The sequence below is a fragment of the Armigeres subalbatus genome, chromosome 2 (assembly GCF_024139115.2).
Source record: "Armigeres subalbatus isolate Guangzhou_Male chromosome 2, GZ_Asu_2, whole genome shotgun sequence".
Lineage (NCBI taxonomy): Eukaryota > Metazoa > Arthropoda > Insecta > Diptera > Culicidae > Armigeres > Armigeres subalbatus.
The window spans coordinates 205,314,916-205,334,600 of NC_085140.1; the positions used below are offsets into that span (position 1 = coordinate 205,314,916).

A 19,685-nucleotide genomic window follows, 5' to 3' on the forward strand; every position below is an offset into this window, starting at 1 on the left:
TTTTTCCCCTAAAAAATAACAACCCGCATAATAAAAAACAACATGTTATATGGTCAGAATCATTATTACACGCTTAGTTCAGTTCACCTATAAATAGGTAACTGATTCACCCATATTTAGGTATCTTATAAAATACCTATAATATGAGTGAAATTTACCAAGAATATTAGTAAAGTTTACCAATATTGTTAGAAAAATTAATTTACCTATATATGGGTAACTTGATTTACCCATATTTGGTTGAAAAATAAAACATTTTAGAATTGATGCTTGACAATAAATATCAATTTTCTTCCTTGATAATTTCCAAGCAGAGTATGGCAAAACAAAAAGAAAATGATCTTGGCCGAAGCCGAAGAAATACGGAACCGGTGTTGTTTACTTTATCGGTAAGTAGGTTTAAATTTACTGGACAAAATTAATGTTATTAAAAGATCAAATTTGTTGTTTTCAGATTAACTTGAGGCTATTTTTCCGGAACTGCACATACACAGCGATTCATTTCCCTGATGCTCGTTGCCGGATAGCATCGAACCCGGACGATTTTACCGACCTGTACGTGCACCAGACCGGTGAATGCAAGCTCATCCGGAGTTCTTTGCCCGCAGAGCTATCGATGCCCCTAAAAGGAAAAAATGATGAAAGGGCTGTGGACGGATAATGCCGTAAATACGAATCCTCTCCGGAACCTGATTGTTTGCATGCAGTTAGAGGAGCTACAGGTTGGATCGACGAGAGAGCACACCGTTACGGCCGACGTAGAAAAAAAGGAGGAAATCTGAAAAGTAAATTATGATCGTGAAGCTGGGATGTGATCGTCACTTATTTGGTACCAGCCAATCTACTAAAATCTGGAGCTGAAACGAAACCATCATCTGTAGAGGCGTGGAAATCCTTTGCGTAGTGGATCATCAATCGGGAATGTCCGGCAGTATAGTAGCGGTGGCGTGATTCCCATTATTTTGTTATCAACAAAGTGGAGCGCCTTTTATTCTGTTACATGCTGATATTGTTATTGTATAAAATAAAAAACATGTTGAATAAATTATACAAAAATTAACATGTGAATATTTATCGCAAAATATTTTTAGGTCCCAAATAAAAAACGCGAAAAAATAACCCAAATATGGGTGAAATTCACCTATAAAACGCTCGTATTAAATTACCTAAATATGGGTGAAACGCAAGGTGAAACGAGTTTACCTATAAGTAGGTAAATTTCAGTTTACCCATAAATACGTATGTGCACTTTTTGGCGATTATAGGTATTCTTCACCCATATTTGGGTGAACTGAAGTAAGCGTGTAGCTTCACAGTTTACGTTGCGGTTATCGAATACTTTTCGATCGATTCAACCATAACTGCTCGACATCATCACTAAATGTCAACATATAACATGCTGTCTCTAAAATGTTCTTTATTTCCTGCATTATATGTCAACATTTTATCATACCGTTGAGCGAAAATTTTGCACGCGAAAACAGACGATTTTTTATGGTGACATAACTTAACAACCCATTCAACATAATGTTATTTGTCAAATAACCGTACCACAAACTGTTAAAACTTTATATGAGATTGTTCATTTATAGTTGTCAACATTAAGGGATACTGTTGTCGACCGCACGGGAAAATATCCATGTACAGTTTGTAATTATGCGGGAATACTTCTCAATATTGTAAATTTTGCGCCGTTTTCGACTGCCATGCAAAAAATATTGCCCACCCAAATTTTTATGTTCCCACCAGTTTCTTCATATATGGATGACGTCTCCACTGCAAGAAAGAGCTGATGTTTTGGCAAGAATTATGTTTTGGATATTGTGCTTTCGCTAATTTCTAGACGCATGATCAAGTGTTTCGAAATTTAAACCACTGTGCAATCGCCAATAATTCGCCTCTCTTTCGCACGTAACGTCTCCGATAGTTTTTTGTTCTTTTGGCTCATTATAGATCTGCCAAAATGTATAACGGCCCAAACAGTGTTGTTTTGTTGGTGTGTTTTGATTGTGACTGCTCATTATTTTTTACGTTTTTTACTCGCAGGTGACTCATCGAATACAGATCGAATATAAAAATTACTGTATCTGAAAACAGCGAAAAACATCGGTCAAAATGTTTTCTAGTGGCCCGAACTATACTAAGCTCAAGACTAACCTTCGGTTGGCTGTAAATCGTTTGAAGCTCCTCGAGAAGAAAAAAACAGAACTTGCTCAAAAGGCCAGAAAAGAAATCGCTGACTATCTTATCGCGGGGAAACCAGAACGGGCCAAAATTCGGGTTGAACACATTATTCGGGAGGATTTTCTTGTGGAAGCGATGGAAATCGTGGAGATGTACTGCGATCTGGTGCTGGCGCGGTTTGGATTAGTCACGCAGATGAAGGATCTGGACGAGGGAATCGAGGAAGCTGTAAGTAGCATAGTGTGGGTTGCCCCGAGACTGCAAGCCGATGTTCAGGAATTGAAACTATGCGCGGATATTTTCACTATTAAGTATGGCAAACAGTTTGCCGAATCGGCTCGAGCAGCAATTCCGCCGCATAAGGTGTCAGACAAGCTGATGCATAAATTGGCCATCCAGGCACCACCGAAGCTACTGGTGGAGAAGTATCTCATAGAGATTGCGAAAATATTCAATGTGGACTATGAGCCGGATCCGCTGGTGATGAAAGACGATAAGCCACACCCGGAAAATAGCATACTGATCGACTTGTCCGATCGGAACAATTTGGATGGAGGGAGTGGCGGTGGTGGTTCCTCTTCTGGTGGAGGGGGTGGAGGAGCTCCAGCTCCCATGGGTTTTATTGGGTATCCACAGCCACCCCCTCTACCGCATCTTCCCCAAATAATTCCGTTCCACTATCCGGTAAATCTGTGGCAATAAACCAACCAAAATTACATGACATGATGTTAATTGTTTCATATCTTTCTAGCCTGGTCCTAGTGGTCAACAATTCGGCACAGCTTCAGCGCCACCATTCAACTACAATATTCCACCGAATCCGCCCGGTCCTCCGTTTGACGAAGAGAAGGATTTGAACACCAATTCAAATTTCATTCATCAGGAAAAAAGGCTCATGGGAGGAGATGTTGGTCCTCCGCCATCGTACGCTTCGCTGAGTCCAGATGATAATATGCAGGTACGACTTCTATGGTTAACATTACTGTAGAATCGATTTATTAGGGTTTCTATACGTCTTAATTTATTAATTTTTTAATGTCTTAATTTTTCGGATCTTTGTAAGTATATGATTATGTATATCATAATTATTCTAAGAAAGTACTAAGTGTAAGTTTACAAACCATTTTTAAGTTCAATTAACTAATTTTCTTGTTGCTCATGTTCTATTGCAGAACTCTTCCAAACCGAAACCACAGCCACGATCGAAGATTTCACCGGAAATGAACTTCCCAGTGCTGCCGAATGTGCCGGCCGATCTGCCAGACGTCCCCATGGACAATAGTCCAGGTCACCAGGAGGACAACGATGAAATCGATTTTGACGAGTTGTCCAAACGATTCGAGGAGCTGAAGAAAAGAAAATAGAATTCTTTCGTAATAGTAGGAGAAGCTTGCACGTAGAGGTGTTTGAAGTTGAATTTATTTTATCAATGATCAACTACCCAAATATTTACTTTTATCAGTTATCTAAACCAGTCACACTGTACTTGTTTAGCTGTTAAGCATTGTATTGTTTTGTGAAGATATAAAATACTGCTAATGATATACAATGTATTCTAAAATAAATATTCTATTGTCTGAACTGCCGTTGTACGCATAACTGCCCCATGTTTGTTGGGATATGTATGAACGTATGTGACGGTTATTCCATGCGTTTACCGGCAGTAAAAGCCCATACAATTGTATTGCTCATTATCGTAGATCCCCGGTGGATCTTCGGATATGCCTGGAAATCCGTAGCCTCTTCTTATCATATTCCTTAGTCACTAGGTTCTACACTTTTTCCAATGCATGACGAACAGCGATTACCGTCTGATAACAGATCAATTTGTCCCAGATCGGACTCTGGACCACGCCAGACGTTAATCTTGTTTCAATTGGTTGATGAAAATTGTATTCTGCGGGTTGAGAATTCTTCAACTACAGCTTGATCAATGGATACGCACCAACCAACAAAAAACGATGATGTGAAGAACGATTTCTATGAGCGTCTAGACCAGGACAAGACCTACGGAGAATGCCCAAAACACGACATGAAATTCATCATCGGTAACGCACAGGTCAGAAGGGAAAGGGTTTTTCGCCCTGTCATTGGTAAGGAGAGCATCCACGCAACTACCAATGACAACGGCCTGAGGCTAGTCAATTTAGCCGCAACCAGAGGAATGGCTATCTGTAGCATCTTTTTTGCACGCAAGAATATTTAAAAGCACACCTGAAACACCTCAAACCGATCATGTTTTCGTGGACGGTCGGCATTTCCTAGATGTCATAGATGTGAGGACCTTCCGAGACCCAAATATCGGAGGGCGTTGCGGAGCAAAAGAATCAGAGGTCACCCAAATGGAGAAAATTTAAACGCATTGTGGCAACAAGTCCACGAGGCGGTCAATTTAACAGCCACAGAGGTACTTGGCACTTGTCCGTTGCGTTTGGATATGGATACTCGAAAGTAGTGCGTATATATGTGTGTTATAACACTGAAGCTGGGGGTGAAACAATAAGCCAGGTCATTAACGGAGCCTGTGGAGGTTCCACATAGTGAGGGCTGCTTCGGCCTCAAGCGGGTGGCAGTGGGTGGTACCCACACACACCCCTAAGTGGTTCACATGTGGTGCAAGCGAATGGAAGCTGGGGGTATTACTTGTTATACCCCCACAGAGTGAGGGACCGAGTGTATGGGTGAGCACACAAGTGAAGAGCCCCGCACATAGAATAATATACTATTATTATGTTTGTGTTGTGTTTGACAGTTTTCCCATTGGAAAAGTTGTCCCTGATTGGCAGGGAAGCGAGTGCGAATAGAGCATTAATGCCCTCATGGAGTAATTCGACTGCTCGATCCGCAGCAGCTCGGAAGCATTCCTAACTAACATTTAATCAGTACATTCAAAGTTAATTGCCTATATGCCGGGTATTAAGCCACCCGGAGTGGAAATTAATTACTATGTCTGAAACTTGATTATGCATATGTACAACATGTGATAGATTTAGTTCGGAAAAGGTATTGGAGGGTAACCGCCCCTTCGGTGGGGTTTGATCCCACGACCCCAGTTCGCATGACAGGTGCTTTCCCTACTAAGCTACGAAGGACCTCCGTCGTCCACCGCAGCTTAGCGGGTACTGATGAAACCAAATTCCCAGCACCAGGTACCAGCCGATCTCTCGCAATACATTTTCAGAACTAACTCTCTCAAATGTATTTTTGTACACAATGTCAACCAAGTAGGATGAGTATTTAATATTGTCCGGCTCCTACACATTTAATGTCAATGTAAATGTTATTTCAACTCGTCTATGCGGCATCAAGCTGAATATGTGTGCTATACAAATGAATATTTAATTACTTCTATATGTAATTAATTCTTCCCGCGAAATACATCACAAAACTGAAGGCCTAACTCCGCTCAGCTTTCACCCTCACATTTGGCACTCATGACTATAGATAGTAGAATCTATAGATGAGCGAAAGCATGGCTGAGTCGATTTTTTTGCCCGTGCACACGCGCATATGACGTCACAGCCCTTAACGTTTCCATTGAAATCGTGACGTCATGCTCGTTTGGAGACACGTTTGACAGTTCGTTTGGAGACAGAGGATTTATCTTCGCTCATCTATATATTCCACTATCTATACTCATGACCAATGTATATGCCTTCTTATTCAGTTTAAATATATATTTTATCCTCGATTTTATCATACCCGTCTCAATCCCTACAATATGTTGTGAGATGGAAGCATGGGGTACTTCCTGCAGGTATTCTTGCAACCATTCGAGCGGCTTAGGCAGATGATAGAGTTTAGGGGCCCATGTGGTGCTAGTATGTCTTGTGCACATGTGGTGCATGGGAGTACAATGAGAGTTTGTTGACCAGAGAAGGAAACCCTCTCACAAAGAATAACAACTAGAGTTCCCTCTCTACACCACGGCAGGCTACTGACTGATACTTCTGCCAGCAGCTGCAGTTCTCTTTATTCAACAATGGTATTCGTTGGGATCAGGATCAAGATGAATACACAGCTAGGTGTTGCAATGTGCTTAGTTTGTGGAAGAGAAGAAGGCGGGGGTGAAAAATTCATTTTCAGTGCAAAACGAAAACAAACCGGCTGGCTCTCCCATACTAAAATCCAAGATGGCTGAATCGTGAGTTTGGCACATTGGAACACCTAGTGGTGTATTCATCTTGGGCAGGATTGTCTGTAGCTGACAATGTAACCGTGGTAGATCTTACACCGTAACACACCACGCAAAGGCGTCTACTCAGCGTTCCGGGGAAAGCTCATTTGCTGAAATATCGGCTAAATAGATATAAGCAGAATGTCTCGAACCGAGCACTCGGCTGTGCGGATCTCGGTAAAAGAATGAAAAAGTGCCGAGTTGAACATGAGTGTGTGCTTAATTGACCTTTCCCGTCAAAAATTGTATCTCGTTTTATTCACCCTTATTCTTGTTTACGTACGAACGCGCTTTCGAACGAAAGCCGATGCGCATTCCGGTTTACGCCAGCAAAATCAAATGGGGGAAACAATTCGTTCGTCCGTAAACAAGAATAAAGGTAATTGTCTCAGTCGATTCTTTGGCATATTTAAGGTCAACTTTCCCAAAGAACCCATATTTTTTGAAGACTCTAACTATTTTTAAAATCGAAAACAAAAACCGGCCTGAGAAAATCTCCCGATGTTCGTTCAAAATCGGGCCAATCCTTAAAAACAGCACTTTTTCGATTTTTGTTTCAAATTTTAAAAATACTTAGAATTTAAAAAATATGGGATCTTCGGGACAGTTGACTTTAAATTAAATAAGCCACAGAATGGATTGAGCGAATAAAATTTGTTTGACGGGGAAGGTCAATTCACTTTCCCTGTCTAATAGTACGTTCAGATTATGAGCTATATCACTTGATATAGCGAATCTTGACATGAGATGCCATATGCATTATTTCCAGTGAAAACTAGATGTACAAACACTGATGTCAAGATGCTGTATATCAAGTAATATAGCTCATAATCTGAACGTAGTCTAAACGTAGCGTATATCAAGACAAAATTTTCAAAACGACTTATCTGCTTTTGTAAACAAAGATTCAAACGACGATTTGACGAATATGATAGCTCTCCCACGCAAACCAACACCATCAACGGGTAGCGGAAACCTTCATCTACCTATTAGTGGTGTTGGTTTTCGTGGGAATGCAATCAGATTCGTCAAATCGTCGTTTGAATCTTTGTTTACAAAAGCAGATAAGTCGTTTTGAAAATTTTGGCTTGATATTGTCTATCCGGAAAAAAGTTAGACCGATTTTTATACCGAAGTTGGATTTTTCTCCAGATACAGGCAACTTTCCCAACTTCGGAAATAGTGCGCTAGATTCGCCTAAAGATGCGCTAAACAACGCATCAATTAGTTTGACAGATAAAACTTCGGAAGAAAGCTCGGTTCGGAAGTCCTGACTTCCGAATTCTAAGGTGGTGCTACGCCGACAATAATAAACAGGGGTACGATGAAAAAGTACCTTCGACTAGGAGGCAGAGCCAGAGAGAAGCTTTGCCATAAACGACACACGGAAATTTTAAATCCCTTTTTGTGGCACAGACGTGGAAAGTACTACTGAACTGTCAAAAAAGTTCATTTGACGAGGATCGAATTCATTCGTGACGTCATGCTGCAGAACCTAATATCAAGACAAAATTTTCAAAACGACTTACCTGCTTTTGTAAACAAAGTTTCAAACGACGATTTGACGAATCTGATAGCTCTCCCACGCAAACCAACACCATCAATAGGTAGCGGAAACCTTCACCTACCTATTGATGGTGTTGGTTTGCGTGGGAGAGCTATCAGATTCATCAAATCGTCGTTTGAATCTATGTTTACAAAAGCAGATAAGTCGTTTTGAAAATTTTGTCTTGATATAAGCACACGGAAGTTCTTCAAAACGATCAACAACATGCGTAAGGAAAGCGCACTGGTGTCAGTCATGATCAATGACAGCTCCGGAAATCTGTTGACTGAGAGAGCCTCGGTAAAAGCAGAGTGTATGTAATTAAGAGTGGCGACACTGTCAGAATTGGAACAAAATACATCTGTCATTCCCATACAAAATCGTGTTCCAAACGAGCAGGAGACCTGTCAAATGCGGCACATGTCGCCACTATTAACTACATAAACTCTGGGTAAAAGCTATCCAGTTTTCCGCGAGCGGTATTGGCCGTCAGCTTGCCTGCGGGTCAGTCTCTGATTTGACGTTTCTGGAGATCAACTGCACCCACCGCTCCGAGCATTTTGACCAATGTTGCATATCCAGTTTTCCGCGAGCGGTAATGGCCGCCAGCTTGCCTGCGGGTTAGTCTCTGACTTGACGTTTCTGGAGGTCAACTGCACCCACCGCTCCGAACATTCTGACCAATGTTGCATATAAGAAGGTGGTGATTCAGTGAATTCAAGCCTTCTTATATACCACATTGATCAAAATGCTGGAATGGTGGGTGCAGTTGACCTCCAGAAACGTCAAATCAGAGACTAACCCGCAGGCAAGCTGGCGGCCATTACCGCTCGCGGAAAACTGGATACCACATTGATCAAAATGCTCGAATGGTGGGTGCAGTTGACCTCCAGAAACGTCAAATCAGAGACTAACCCGCAGGCAAGCTGGCGGCCATTACCGCTCGCGGAAAACTGGGTACGTGAAAATCCGGTACATTTTTCACCTGCGTCCAGTAAACTGACGTTTTTGGATTAACGTAGAATTCACCTGAAATTATTTTGTGGTGGAAAATATCTACGTGTTTTTCAGGTTTATACCACGTGGAAATTATTTACAGTGAGTACCATTATTGTTATGGTAGAACGTGGAAAGTAAACCGTTCCATTTATGGTTCAGCTATCGTTTGGATTTATGCGGGAAAGTGACGATAGCAACCCCCCGTCAACGGATAAATGTTTCTGAAAGGCATAAGCATCATCACAGCTGGCTGTCATCTTTTTGTGACGGTTATCACTCATTTTCTTTTGTCCTTTTTTCCGTCCGCACATATTCGCCGCCATGTTGTTATTTACCCCTCAGTGGTCCCACTGGTCGATGGCAGAGGTCCCACTGTTGGCCGGCAGCTTTTTGATTGATGACGTCACACCAAGGCGGTGTTTAGGCTGTAATAGGTTCAGCAGAGGTTATGTTCTGGTTTATCTGCTCTTGAAACAGGTTGCGGAATTTTGGGTAAAAATGTTCGTTGTGATTTAATGCCGCACAAAATGTAGTGTTTTCTGCTTTTCAACAAAGCTAACAAAAGCATGAATAAAATGAGAAATATAGTTGCACGTAAAGACTGCTTATTACAGAAGATTACAAAAAAATGCTAATTTGTTTGCGAATTACTCCCCCGAAAACGTTTTTACAAAAATTAATAACATTATTTTCATTTGGAGAATAATTATTATGATGGGCTTGCATGTGTGCTCCAACACTAGTGAACTAATCATAAAACGTCATCATTTTCAGCAAACTGATTGGCGATCGTGACGTCACACGAGGACATATGAGCCTACCTCCCTGCAGTGGTTTACGTTAATGCCAGTCAGTTTCCTCAAGATGGCGTCTTGATTGAAGGTAAAAATTTTCCGTTCGCTCGTCGTTGCACACAATCATTCAAGAAGAGCAAGAAGAAGCCCTCTGTCAAACGGGAGTCGATTTTTTCACGCCATTTGATTCCGCGACGGGTCGTCGATTTTCCGAATTTAATGCCGTTCTGGACGGAAGGATCCGGTCGAAAGTAGTGTCAAAATGTGCAGAATCGCGTTGCCTGTTCGGAATTATAGTTGGTGACGGTGCGAGTTCAAGATTTGGTCGGGAATCGGTATCGCAATTTCTCCCCAGTTTGAATGCCGAGCATTTTTTTCATGTCGCTTGAAAGTGGAGCACCACAACGACGACGGCGGCTGTGCGGTAAGAAGAAGAGAGACGGCAGTGAAGGTGAAGAAATTGTGTGCGTGTGAATCGGAACCGTCGGATCCGCAATTGCGTCACTGTGTTAGTGGCGGGAGGTTTGGGAGTTTTGGAATGATGACAAACGCGAAGACAAAGCAAAGTGACGCGGGTTTACTACGGAAAAATGATTGAATTTTGACGATTTTAAACTTCAAAGTGCGACGAACTTTAGTTCCAAAACATAGGATTGATTGATTTGAAATATTTTAAATCTGGAAGTGCTCATTGAATTAAGTAAATACCTACAGCAAAAAAATAAGGTGAAAATAATTTTACTGCTTCTAGCCGAGTTCGCCAACAGTTTGAATTTAGTATTTAGGCGAATGCTCGCTTCCAAAATCCTCTAATTTTGTGCTGATTCTAGAGATGTCAGAAGTCTGTATGAATTCTAACAAAAATAAAGTAGGTCTATTTTTTGTGATACTTTAGATAGGTTAGGATATGTAAAGAATCAGGGCGAATGAGATTTTGTTAATAAACTCCAGAAACGTACATTTTTTGATTATAAACACGTTTATTAGAAAATTAGGATGAAGGGAAACAAAGTGAGTTGTTTTTGCTGTCTTACTCCTCGATATAACAGAGGTTAAGGAATGATTCGACGTTAGTGGTTTTTGATCTTTTTAGCAAGACTTAGATAAATAATATTTTAAGCTTTACATTAATTGAGTGCAATTCTCAGTTTATCAAACATGTTATTTGTTTCTTTCATAAAAGAAACCACCATTGGACCACCAGCACATGATGGTGAACAAATGAACCGAATCAAGACTTGATATACTTAGTATTCGAATAATACTTTCTTGACCAAATTTGGCGAAAATTTATGGTTAAAGTATGTCTCTTGTTTTTTTTTCAAATGATGTTTTGTAATCCTTTAGAATAAGAAATTTTATAAAAATATCCAAGTTATTTCCTGGACTGGATCAGATTATGTACTTAGTTACTTGTAATTTTAATTATGGGTTTTTGCTTTTGAAGTTCGATATTTCAAAAATCGTGATTGACCAAGCATTTCCACAATTTTTAGTTGCTTTTCTATGCTTCCCATTGCACGAAAATGTATTTTCTCATTCAGAATCATACCTAAACAGTATCTAAGAAAGCTTTTTATGTAATAGAAGAACTGTTTCCACTTAAACTTCTTTGTTTTTAATAGGATGAATATAAGAGCTAAGATAAAGAATAGCAGCAATTGCCCTACCAGATAATCTTCTGAGAAATTTAATGCTCTGTACGTTTTTTGGTTGTTGTTGTTTGTCTTTTCATAACAGAAAGGATTTGCTTGGTAAATGCTAAAATGAATTAAAAAACTCAACACCGAATCAATAAGAAGGGAAGCATTTTTGAATTACAAGAATTGTATTTATTATATTCTATTTTTAGATATGATTGTAATGAATGCGTAGAATCCTAGAACTTTTTTTTCTAGCTTCACGAATTATGTTCAACTCAAGGACTTTGTACACAACCAAAACGTCAAATTCGTACTTTATTTTTTTTTTAATTTGTAATTTGTTTATTTTATAGGACACGAAAACCTGTTAGTGTGACACTTTGTATCAGGGAAAAAAAATTCATTATGGTTGTCTTATTACAATTGAATATTCCCCAGAGATGAGGCTAGGGCTGCAAATCTTTTAATTAACTATAATTCAATCAATCAATTGAATATTGTTCGATTGCAACAATAAATGAAACAAATATTTTTTTGTTTCTTTTCTTTAGAATCAGCACAAAACTGCATTTCGGAAGCATAAGCAATTAAAAATTTATATTTTTGGTCTTTTAAAGATAATAAACAATGCGCAGTGAGTGAATTTTACATTTACTAAATGTTGAAGAAAAAGTGAAGTAAAAACATTCAAGCTCGAAAATGGCATTTTACCAAATTGTTCCCACGGATGAGCTAAAGAACCTGTACCCTCAACTGATTGAAAATGGAGGAATACAGTTGGTTATGGGTGACGATGTCCAGTTCGGCTCTCAACCCGTAATCCTCTCACAGGAGCAGCAAGAGTTGCTTCTTAATGATGGTAATCAACATCAGTTGCAGCAGATTGTTTACCAGCAGGCTCCAGCTCAGCAGCCGCAACCTCCGCAACAATCACAACAACCACCGCCTCAGCAGCAGCAACAACACGAAACCCACTACGTAATCCAAGAAGATGGTGCCCTGGCAGATGCTTTTGGGCAAACGTCAAGCCAACCACAACATATTTACTATTCCGAGGTGCCCAACGATGGGTCGCAAATGATTCAAACAAATTTGGTTCATGAGCAACCTCAGCAACCCACTACGCTGCATACATTGCAAACTGCTGCCGAACAACTACAACAACAGCAACAGCAGCAGCAACAACAGCAACATCAAGTCTTGCAGGTTGTTCATGGCGTTCCCCGCCCTGGGCAGCAGATTATCCTTCGACAACAGCCACAAGAGCTGCAAAAACCTCCACAACCTCAGCAAATTGCTGTCCAACAATCTCAGCAACACATTTTAGCCCATCAACCTTCTACGCAAGTAATTTTGCAACATCCCCAAGGTCACCAAATAGTTCATCGTCCACAACAGCAACCTCAGCATCAAATTATCTACGAGCATGTGCAGCCCCAAGGGCACCCGGTTCAACAAAGCATACAACTTGCTCCACAGTTAGTACATCAGTCCCAACAACAGCCACAGGCTCCAACTCAAAGGGTCAGTATTCAAAAGATAACCCCACAACAGCACCAACAATATATTCAACAACAGATGCACCAACAGCAAATGCCTCAGCAGCAACAGGTAATACAGCAGTCAGCGCAATTAATGCATCAGTCACCGCCGGGAGCGAGACCGTGTTTGATCATAACTAAACCTCAGCTTTCGCAGGTTCCACAGACAACTACGGTGGCCATTTCGCAACAACAGGTTCAATCATCGCAAAATGTGTCTCGCGCTCGCAATTATCGACCACGTGTTACCAAGGCTGCTGCCCCAAGGCCACGTCCCGCTCTTCCCATAACAACCACTGCCCCGGGGCAGCCACAAATTCGACCTCCTCGTCCAACAGCGGTCAAAGTAGCGCCAACTCCCGTTGTTCGTCAAAACTCACCGGGTTTGCAGCAGCAACCACAACCCCAATCAGCACTTCAACAACAACAGCCGCAACAATCGCAACCAAATGTCTCAGCATCACGAGCGAACATAATCTTGACCAGCACCGGACAAAAATTAGTGGCTGTCACCAATCGGCCACCTCATCTCGTTCCGGCTTCCTATGGAACCGTAAAAGCTCAACCCATGAAACGAATCGTGTCCTTGCCGACTGCTGCCACCACAACTCCTCCGCTTGCACCAGTATCGCAATCGCCCCAACAGGCAATAGAAACTCAAGCCCAGCCACAGCAGCAGCAACCACAACAGCAAGCTCAACAACCAGCTCAGCAATCGTCCCCGCAGAAACCACCAGGTGGAACGTATTCCAACGATCTTGAAGACCTAGAGGATAGCATTCAGGCAGCGGTCGTTGCCAAAGCCCCACCGAACGCTGCCCAATCCAGTCCTCAATCAACCTCAATTGAGCCATCTCCGACATACCAACAGTCTCCCCAACAATCTCAGCAACAACAACAACAGCAAGAAATGCAGCAGCCCCAACAAATTATCCAACAACAGCCTCAATCAATCCCCCAACAACAGCCACAACCTCAACCACAGTCCCAACAGCAGTCCATCCAGCAACAGTCTCATCTTTTCGACGACGCCGGCAGCATCATTCAGTTGGGAAACGGACAAACTATGACGGCCGCTCAGTTCCGTTCGTTCCAGGAAAAGCAACAACTTCGCCAGCAGGAAAACCTGCGCGGCGGTTTCACTCAACGTGGACGCGGTATTGTGGCCGCTCGCGGTATGGTCATACGTAAGACGGTTCCTGTGAACCGACAACAGATGGCCCTGCAACAGCAACAGCAGCAGCACCAACAACAACAGCAGCAGCAGCAACAAAATGCACAAATGCAAATCTCCCAGCAGCATCATCTGATGCAGCAGCACCAGCAGCAATTGATTCAACAGCAGCAGGCACCGCCTCCCCCGCCGCCACCGGAACCGGAACCGCGGGAGAGTGCCAAGATGCTGGTAATTCTGCAAAGCGGTGAGCAACGGTTGATTACGTTCACACTGCCGAAGGAGAGCTGTACCGTGCAGGAATTGCTGGAACAGGTTGGCGTTCAGTTTTCTCCGGAAAGTAACATCCAGTGCATCTCAAATCCGGGCGGAGACATCGATTACATTGTGACGGTTGGCGTTACGATGCAGGAAACGAGTGAATACCTGAAAGCTGCGGAAAATACAATCAAGAGTCAACAGCAACAGCAGCAGCAGCAACAACAACAACAGTTGCAGCAGCAACAACAACAGCAGCAGCATGTGGTGAGTAAAAATGGTTTATTTGATTTTCTTCTATCTAGATTTTCATTTCGTGGTTGTAAAGTTTTCATTACTACGATGGACTATGTTCAGTTACCTACTTCAGTCGGTTCCCATGTTAGTCTTCAGTTCCTTAACTGTAGCTGCTGCCCCAATCGCATCGTAGAAATTTGTAGAGTTGTTGATTTTAGGGCCATTTGGCTTAAAAATTAAAAGAATTATGAAAAACTAGGCAGAAGCTCGCTTACAAGCGTCATCTGTCTTATTGCCTTATTCTGGGCATATGCATTTTTTTAAGGGAGTAATTTACTTTTTCAATCAATGCCGGGCAAATTCGTGATTTAAATGAAGAAATATTGTACTAATTCGCCTTATTTCTGAAAAATGCAATTTTTAAAAGTTTTTTTTTTCTAATACGTGTTTTGAATGGAGGAATGGTCTACTCATTAGAATTTTTGCATGCAAATGCGTGCATTCTTCCTTGTTTGGAAAAGTTCTGTGCTTTAAAAGATGAAATTATCTGCTCATTAAATTTTGTCTTATTCCGATCGTATGCGTAGAAAAGAAATCATACACTGCTAAAAAAGTTTACACATACTTCAAAGTATGCTCTTACGAATATAGGGTAACCAACTTGATTTGGACCCCTGCACATTTTGGACCCTCCTGGCGACATTTTTTCGATTTCTGAACTAAAAACAGTGCTGCTAATTCCCCATTAACTGCAGCGAAAACAATATTGTTCAGTATCTGTCTTACTAATCTTCTGTGCAAAAAATAGCGATATTGTGGCATGAAATGATTCGGTCAAATCTATTTGGTGTTCAAGAAGGCGAGCGTTACAATGCGTTACGGTTAAACTAAGTACACATCACTCGTGGGAAAACTTGGGAATGCACACAATGATTTTTGTCGAAATTGTGAATTTAAATCGCAGGAATCTTTCCTATTGATGCGTATGCCAATCGAAAGATAAGACAATTTTACAACATATGGTTCAATTGACCAAGTTCTACATCTTCAGAAATTGACTCTTGAAGAGACTAAATTGTGGGGTGTCCAAAATGTGTTCATTTGGGGGTCCAAAATATGTAGCACTGTTTTTCCAAACGAGGTAATATTTCTCATTTCAGAAAATATGGCAAATTTTACCGATTTATGAATAATTTACTTTATTTATTTATTTATTTACGATCAACAGGCTGAATAGGAAAACACGTCTACCAATGATCTACTTATTCTATATTACTATGAATTGCAAACTTTCGGACAACTGAATAAACCAAATATTATAGTACAAAAGTGCATTAACAGAATGCGTGGTTTAACACACAAAATAAATAACAACGTTATGTTATAGAACTGAACAATGGGTTCGCTTTCTCCGCATGGCTCCTCAAAATTGGTTTCTGATGCACGACATTCTCGAAAGAGTAATCCAACAATGTCGGCTACAGGTATGACATTTGACGATGTATCTCTTCAACATCCAATTAAATTTCAATTTTGTGCTAAAGGAAACATATTTCAGGTTTTCGGAACTGATCCAATTCGGTGAACCATCTTTGCAGGACATCGATATTTCACCAGTCAGAACTGGGCCAGCTATCTGATACTATTTCCTGCATTGCATCCGTCGCAGACGTGCTTTTGCAACTGTTGCAAAAAAATATATAGAATCTTCTAGATCCAGTAGATAAGCAATTTTGAGCAGGTAGTCTCACTTCCCTCACTTGAGAATGCGAATCGTTGATGTTTTCGCGATTCAGTAAGTTCGTTGCGGAGTAGATGTCGAATGCACCGCGCTGGCAACCAATCTGCTTGTCAACGTTAGTTGCGGTAAAACGGCGAATCCTTTCTTCATTTTGCAAGTTGAAATTTCCTCCCGAAGCCTGCTCACGACGCGATCAGATTTGGCCCTCATGATTGTCTTCCAACATATATAATTGAAAGATCATTTCGAATTTCTATTTCATAAATAAGACTTTCATCTTTGAAATGGTGTCATTTCCCATATCGTAACCTGTATTTCAACAGATTTAGGCATATATTGGGACGCACTTCCTCTAGGGGTCCAAAATAGGATTCAGATACCCTAAAGCTCATTTTCTCAAATATGACTTCAGCATACGCTCTTTCGTGGGAGAATGGGACTGACTACAATAATAAAAAGGTCGAGAAATATTATGCTGGTGCAATTGCGACTATGTTTTATTCCCAAATGATTACCTTTTATGCATAATAACAGGAAAAAATACTTTAAAACTTGTATGCGCTTTTATGGATCAAATTTTTACCTTTTTTGTTGGTAGTCGGTAGTTGGTAGTTGGTAGTGTTAATTCTCCCGCAAAATAAGCATACTTCTCCTTGCGCAACATTTGAAAAGGGCCTATAGCGGCAAAACATGCAAACATTGAGAAAATGCCGTTCGAAAAAATGCATCATAATTTCTATCCCTATTTCCCAGGTTTGCAAGATATATTTCAGGCGGAAAGCAACAACTCCTAAAAAGCACACAATCAACACCTATCTATCCATCCATAACCTACCGTTGCATCGTAAACATGCAAAAATGCCGAAATCGTTTGAGCATTTGTAGGAAAGAAGTTGCACAAACCCCCATATATTTTTTGATGGTTGGTGCTCTGTTGGGCGCTTCGGTCACGTGTGTGATATTGTTATCGAATAAATTGATTGTTCGATGCTGCTGTTGGTAAAACTTGGTGGATGTTTGAATAAACGAGAGGTGGAGTCAATGTTGGTCGAACTGCTTGACCTTGTGTACGTTCTATTACGTAATTAATGGATCGTCCGGGAAAATGCATACTTTTAAAGAAAAAAGTCATCTACTCTTTTGCCTTATTTCGCGCAAATGAGTACTTTTGAAAAAAGAGTCATTTACTTTTCTTTTTCCGGAAATGACGGCTTGATTGTACACTCAAAAAATATACACGTTACTATAAAGTGTTCAATACTTTTGATTTGCCCTACTGGTGCATCACTTCGAGTTAAAGGGAAAACACTTTAGCTTTGTTCTTCCTGTACCATATCATACACCAGCAAAACACTTTGAATCTCTGCTGATGTTACCACTTGGAATCGAAAGTGTTTTGCGTTGAATGTGAAATGAAATTGCTTAACATATCAAACAATTTCCATTTTAACTGAAAAGTGAAAGATAATTGAATGTCAAGTGAAATAAATGGTCGGTTCCATGTGTACGATTACGAAATTAAAAAGTCATTTTGGATTATATAAGAAGTATACAAAATTATAAATTTTATTTGAATTTTAAAATTTGGTTTCAAATAAATGGAAGTTTATTCATTGTCATTCATTGTCTAAAGGATCATCCTCGGGATATCAGGAGTAGCGGATATTTCAAGTTGAACATGTCTTCGTTGGTAATGTGAACGGTCCTGCTTCAGCCTTTCTTCGTTGTTACTCATTCGACAAGTTGCCATGGCCTGTTTTGAAAGCTCTGCAAAGAATATAATTGTTGATATATATATATTATAAAATTTAGTTTATTTAATGGTTTAAATCAGCAGCCGAAAATCAAAGTTGAGTCTTACGTGAAAATCGAGTTTTTACTTTGAAAATCTAACGCAATAGCATGGTTCGCCATACTATGCAATTTTTGCGATAGTTGCTCAGCAAAAGTGAAACAAATTCTGATTTCCATGTAGTATTCAAACTTAGATTTTCAACAAAGCTTTTTTTCAGCAATTCACTTCAAATCGTATTTATATGGAAATGTACTTACCTGTTGTAACGCAACGTTATGATATTATGCATTAATGCTATCTATACGATCGGTTGGAAATGCAAGCGCAGATATCGCCATTTGTAATAATTCTAATCAACGACGCTGCTTTTTTATCTAATGGTCTATAACAGTATAATAGTGAACTTAAAGTAAACACTTTTTGATCAAATTTGTTTCGCACTTGACATCCAAGTGAGAGTCATCAAGAACAAAACAATTTGATTGAATGTGTTTTTCAATTTGAAATCGCTGTAATAGTCCATTAGGGCGAATCAAAAGTGTTTTTCGCTTTCAATTGAAGAATAACAAACTCGATATCGAAGGCAACCTCAAGCTAGTATTTCAAAGCGTCGAGTATGTTGAATGGAAGTGTAAAAATATTGATATACTACAGAAAACACATTTCAATTCAAAGCAGATATGAGCAATTTTTAGTTCAATGGGTGAGAATATTTTAATCGAGAGTACGATTATTTTCAGTGTATTATTAATTACACGAACTTTCTTCTGGTGATTCTCCCCATCATCCCGTGGATTTCGCATAAGTGTCTCTGCTTATGGAACCACCCCATCCATTTTTGGCCCTTCATACGGGAGTTTGATGAAATGCAAAAAATAATATAAAAATGATCGAATCGTTTGTCAGATATGACCAATGCTATTGGCAGGCGCCTTGCTACAATAGATGGTAGTATCATCATCATCATCATCAACTTTATACTCAAATTAATTAAATGATGTGAATAGAGTAATTTATTAAATCATTCGTGTTCCGCGACAGGTTGGATTTCAAACGATGGCTAATATCTTGGTTCAAGTCTCCCAGAAAAGAGCATCTGTAAATACAGCATAAAGTGTTTTACAGGTGTTAATATTTCTTTGGCTTGTCATAAAAGCTAAGCTTTCAATCATCTATAGCGAAAGCATAAGTCAACAATTTCAAACTGGATTGCAATTTCAGAACGAAATGGATTTTCCCTTGGAAAGAATATGAAGGAGACGTGAAAAAGTTTCAATCGGATAAAAGGCTTTGGCCAGTGTGGATTTATATCATTCAAAATCAACTCTGTATTTGGATGAAGTCAAAAGTTTCTTCGAGAAGACGTTTCGAATTTCCATCTCTTGCATCCCTCGCTAATTTGTCAGTAACAGATTAATATCTTCATCATATACTCACCTGGAAAACTCTTGAAAGGCGAGAGCCATTCAAATACGAAGCGAAGAAATTGCATGATTTGGTAAATGAAAAATGAGCGAACTGAAATGGGATTACCAAAACTTGATCTTCTTAGACGAAGTGAGAAAACTTCGATAACAAATCTATGCTAAGATCCAA

The 19,685-nt window shown here is 40.1% G+C and overlaps 2 protein-coding genes across 7 annotated transcripts in view; both read left to right on the plus strand.

The window, feature by feature from the left end:
• Positions 1-1,983: 1,983 nt before the first annotated feature.
• Positions 1,984-3,765, plus strand: LOC134215797 (IST1 homolog). Its single transcript, XM_062694911.1, has 3 exons — positions 1,984-2,868; positions 2,936-3,142; positions 3,357-3,765. Exons 1-3 carry the CDS (start codon positions 2,116-2,118, stop codon positions 3,546-3,548), a joined length of 1,152 nt encoding a protein of 383 aa, XP_062550895.1. The 5' UTR covers positions 1,984-2,115; the 3' UTR covers positions 3,549-3,765.
• Positions 3,766-9,838: 6,073 nt separating this feature from the next.
• LOC134211542 (uncharacterized) overlaps positions 9,839-19,685 on the plus strand; it is a 39,968-nt gene continuing 30,121 nt past the window's right edge. Inside the window, exons 1-3 of one of the 6 annotated variants that reach the window (XM_062688486.1) lie at positions 9,839-10,426; positions 11,961-12,954; positions 13,033-14,583. In XM_062688486.1, the coding sequence (XP_062544470.1) occupies positions 12,043-12,954; positions 13,033-14,583 (2,463 nt within the window). In that variant the 5' untranslated portion in view covers positions 9,839-10,426; positions 11,961-12,042. Of the gene's footprint in view, positions 10,427-11,941; positions 14,584-19,685 lie in introns of those variants that run through there. The other 5 variants (XM_062688487.1, XM_062688482.1, XM_062688484.1 and 2 more) reach the window with 5 other exon arrangements.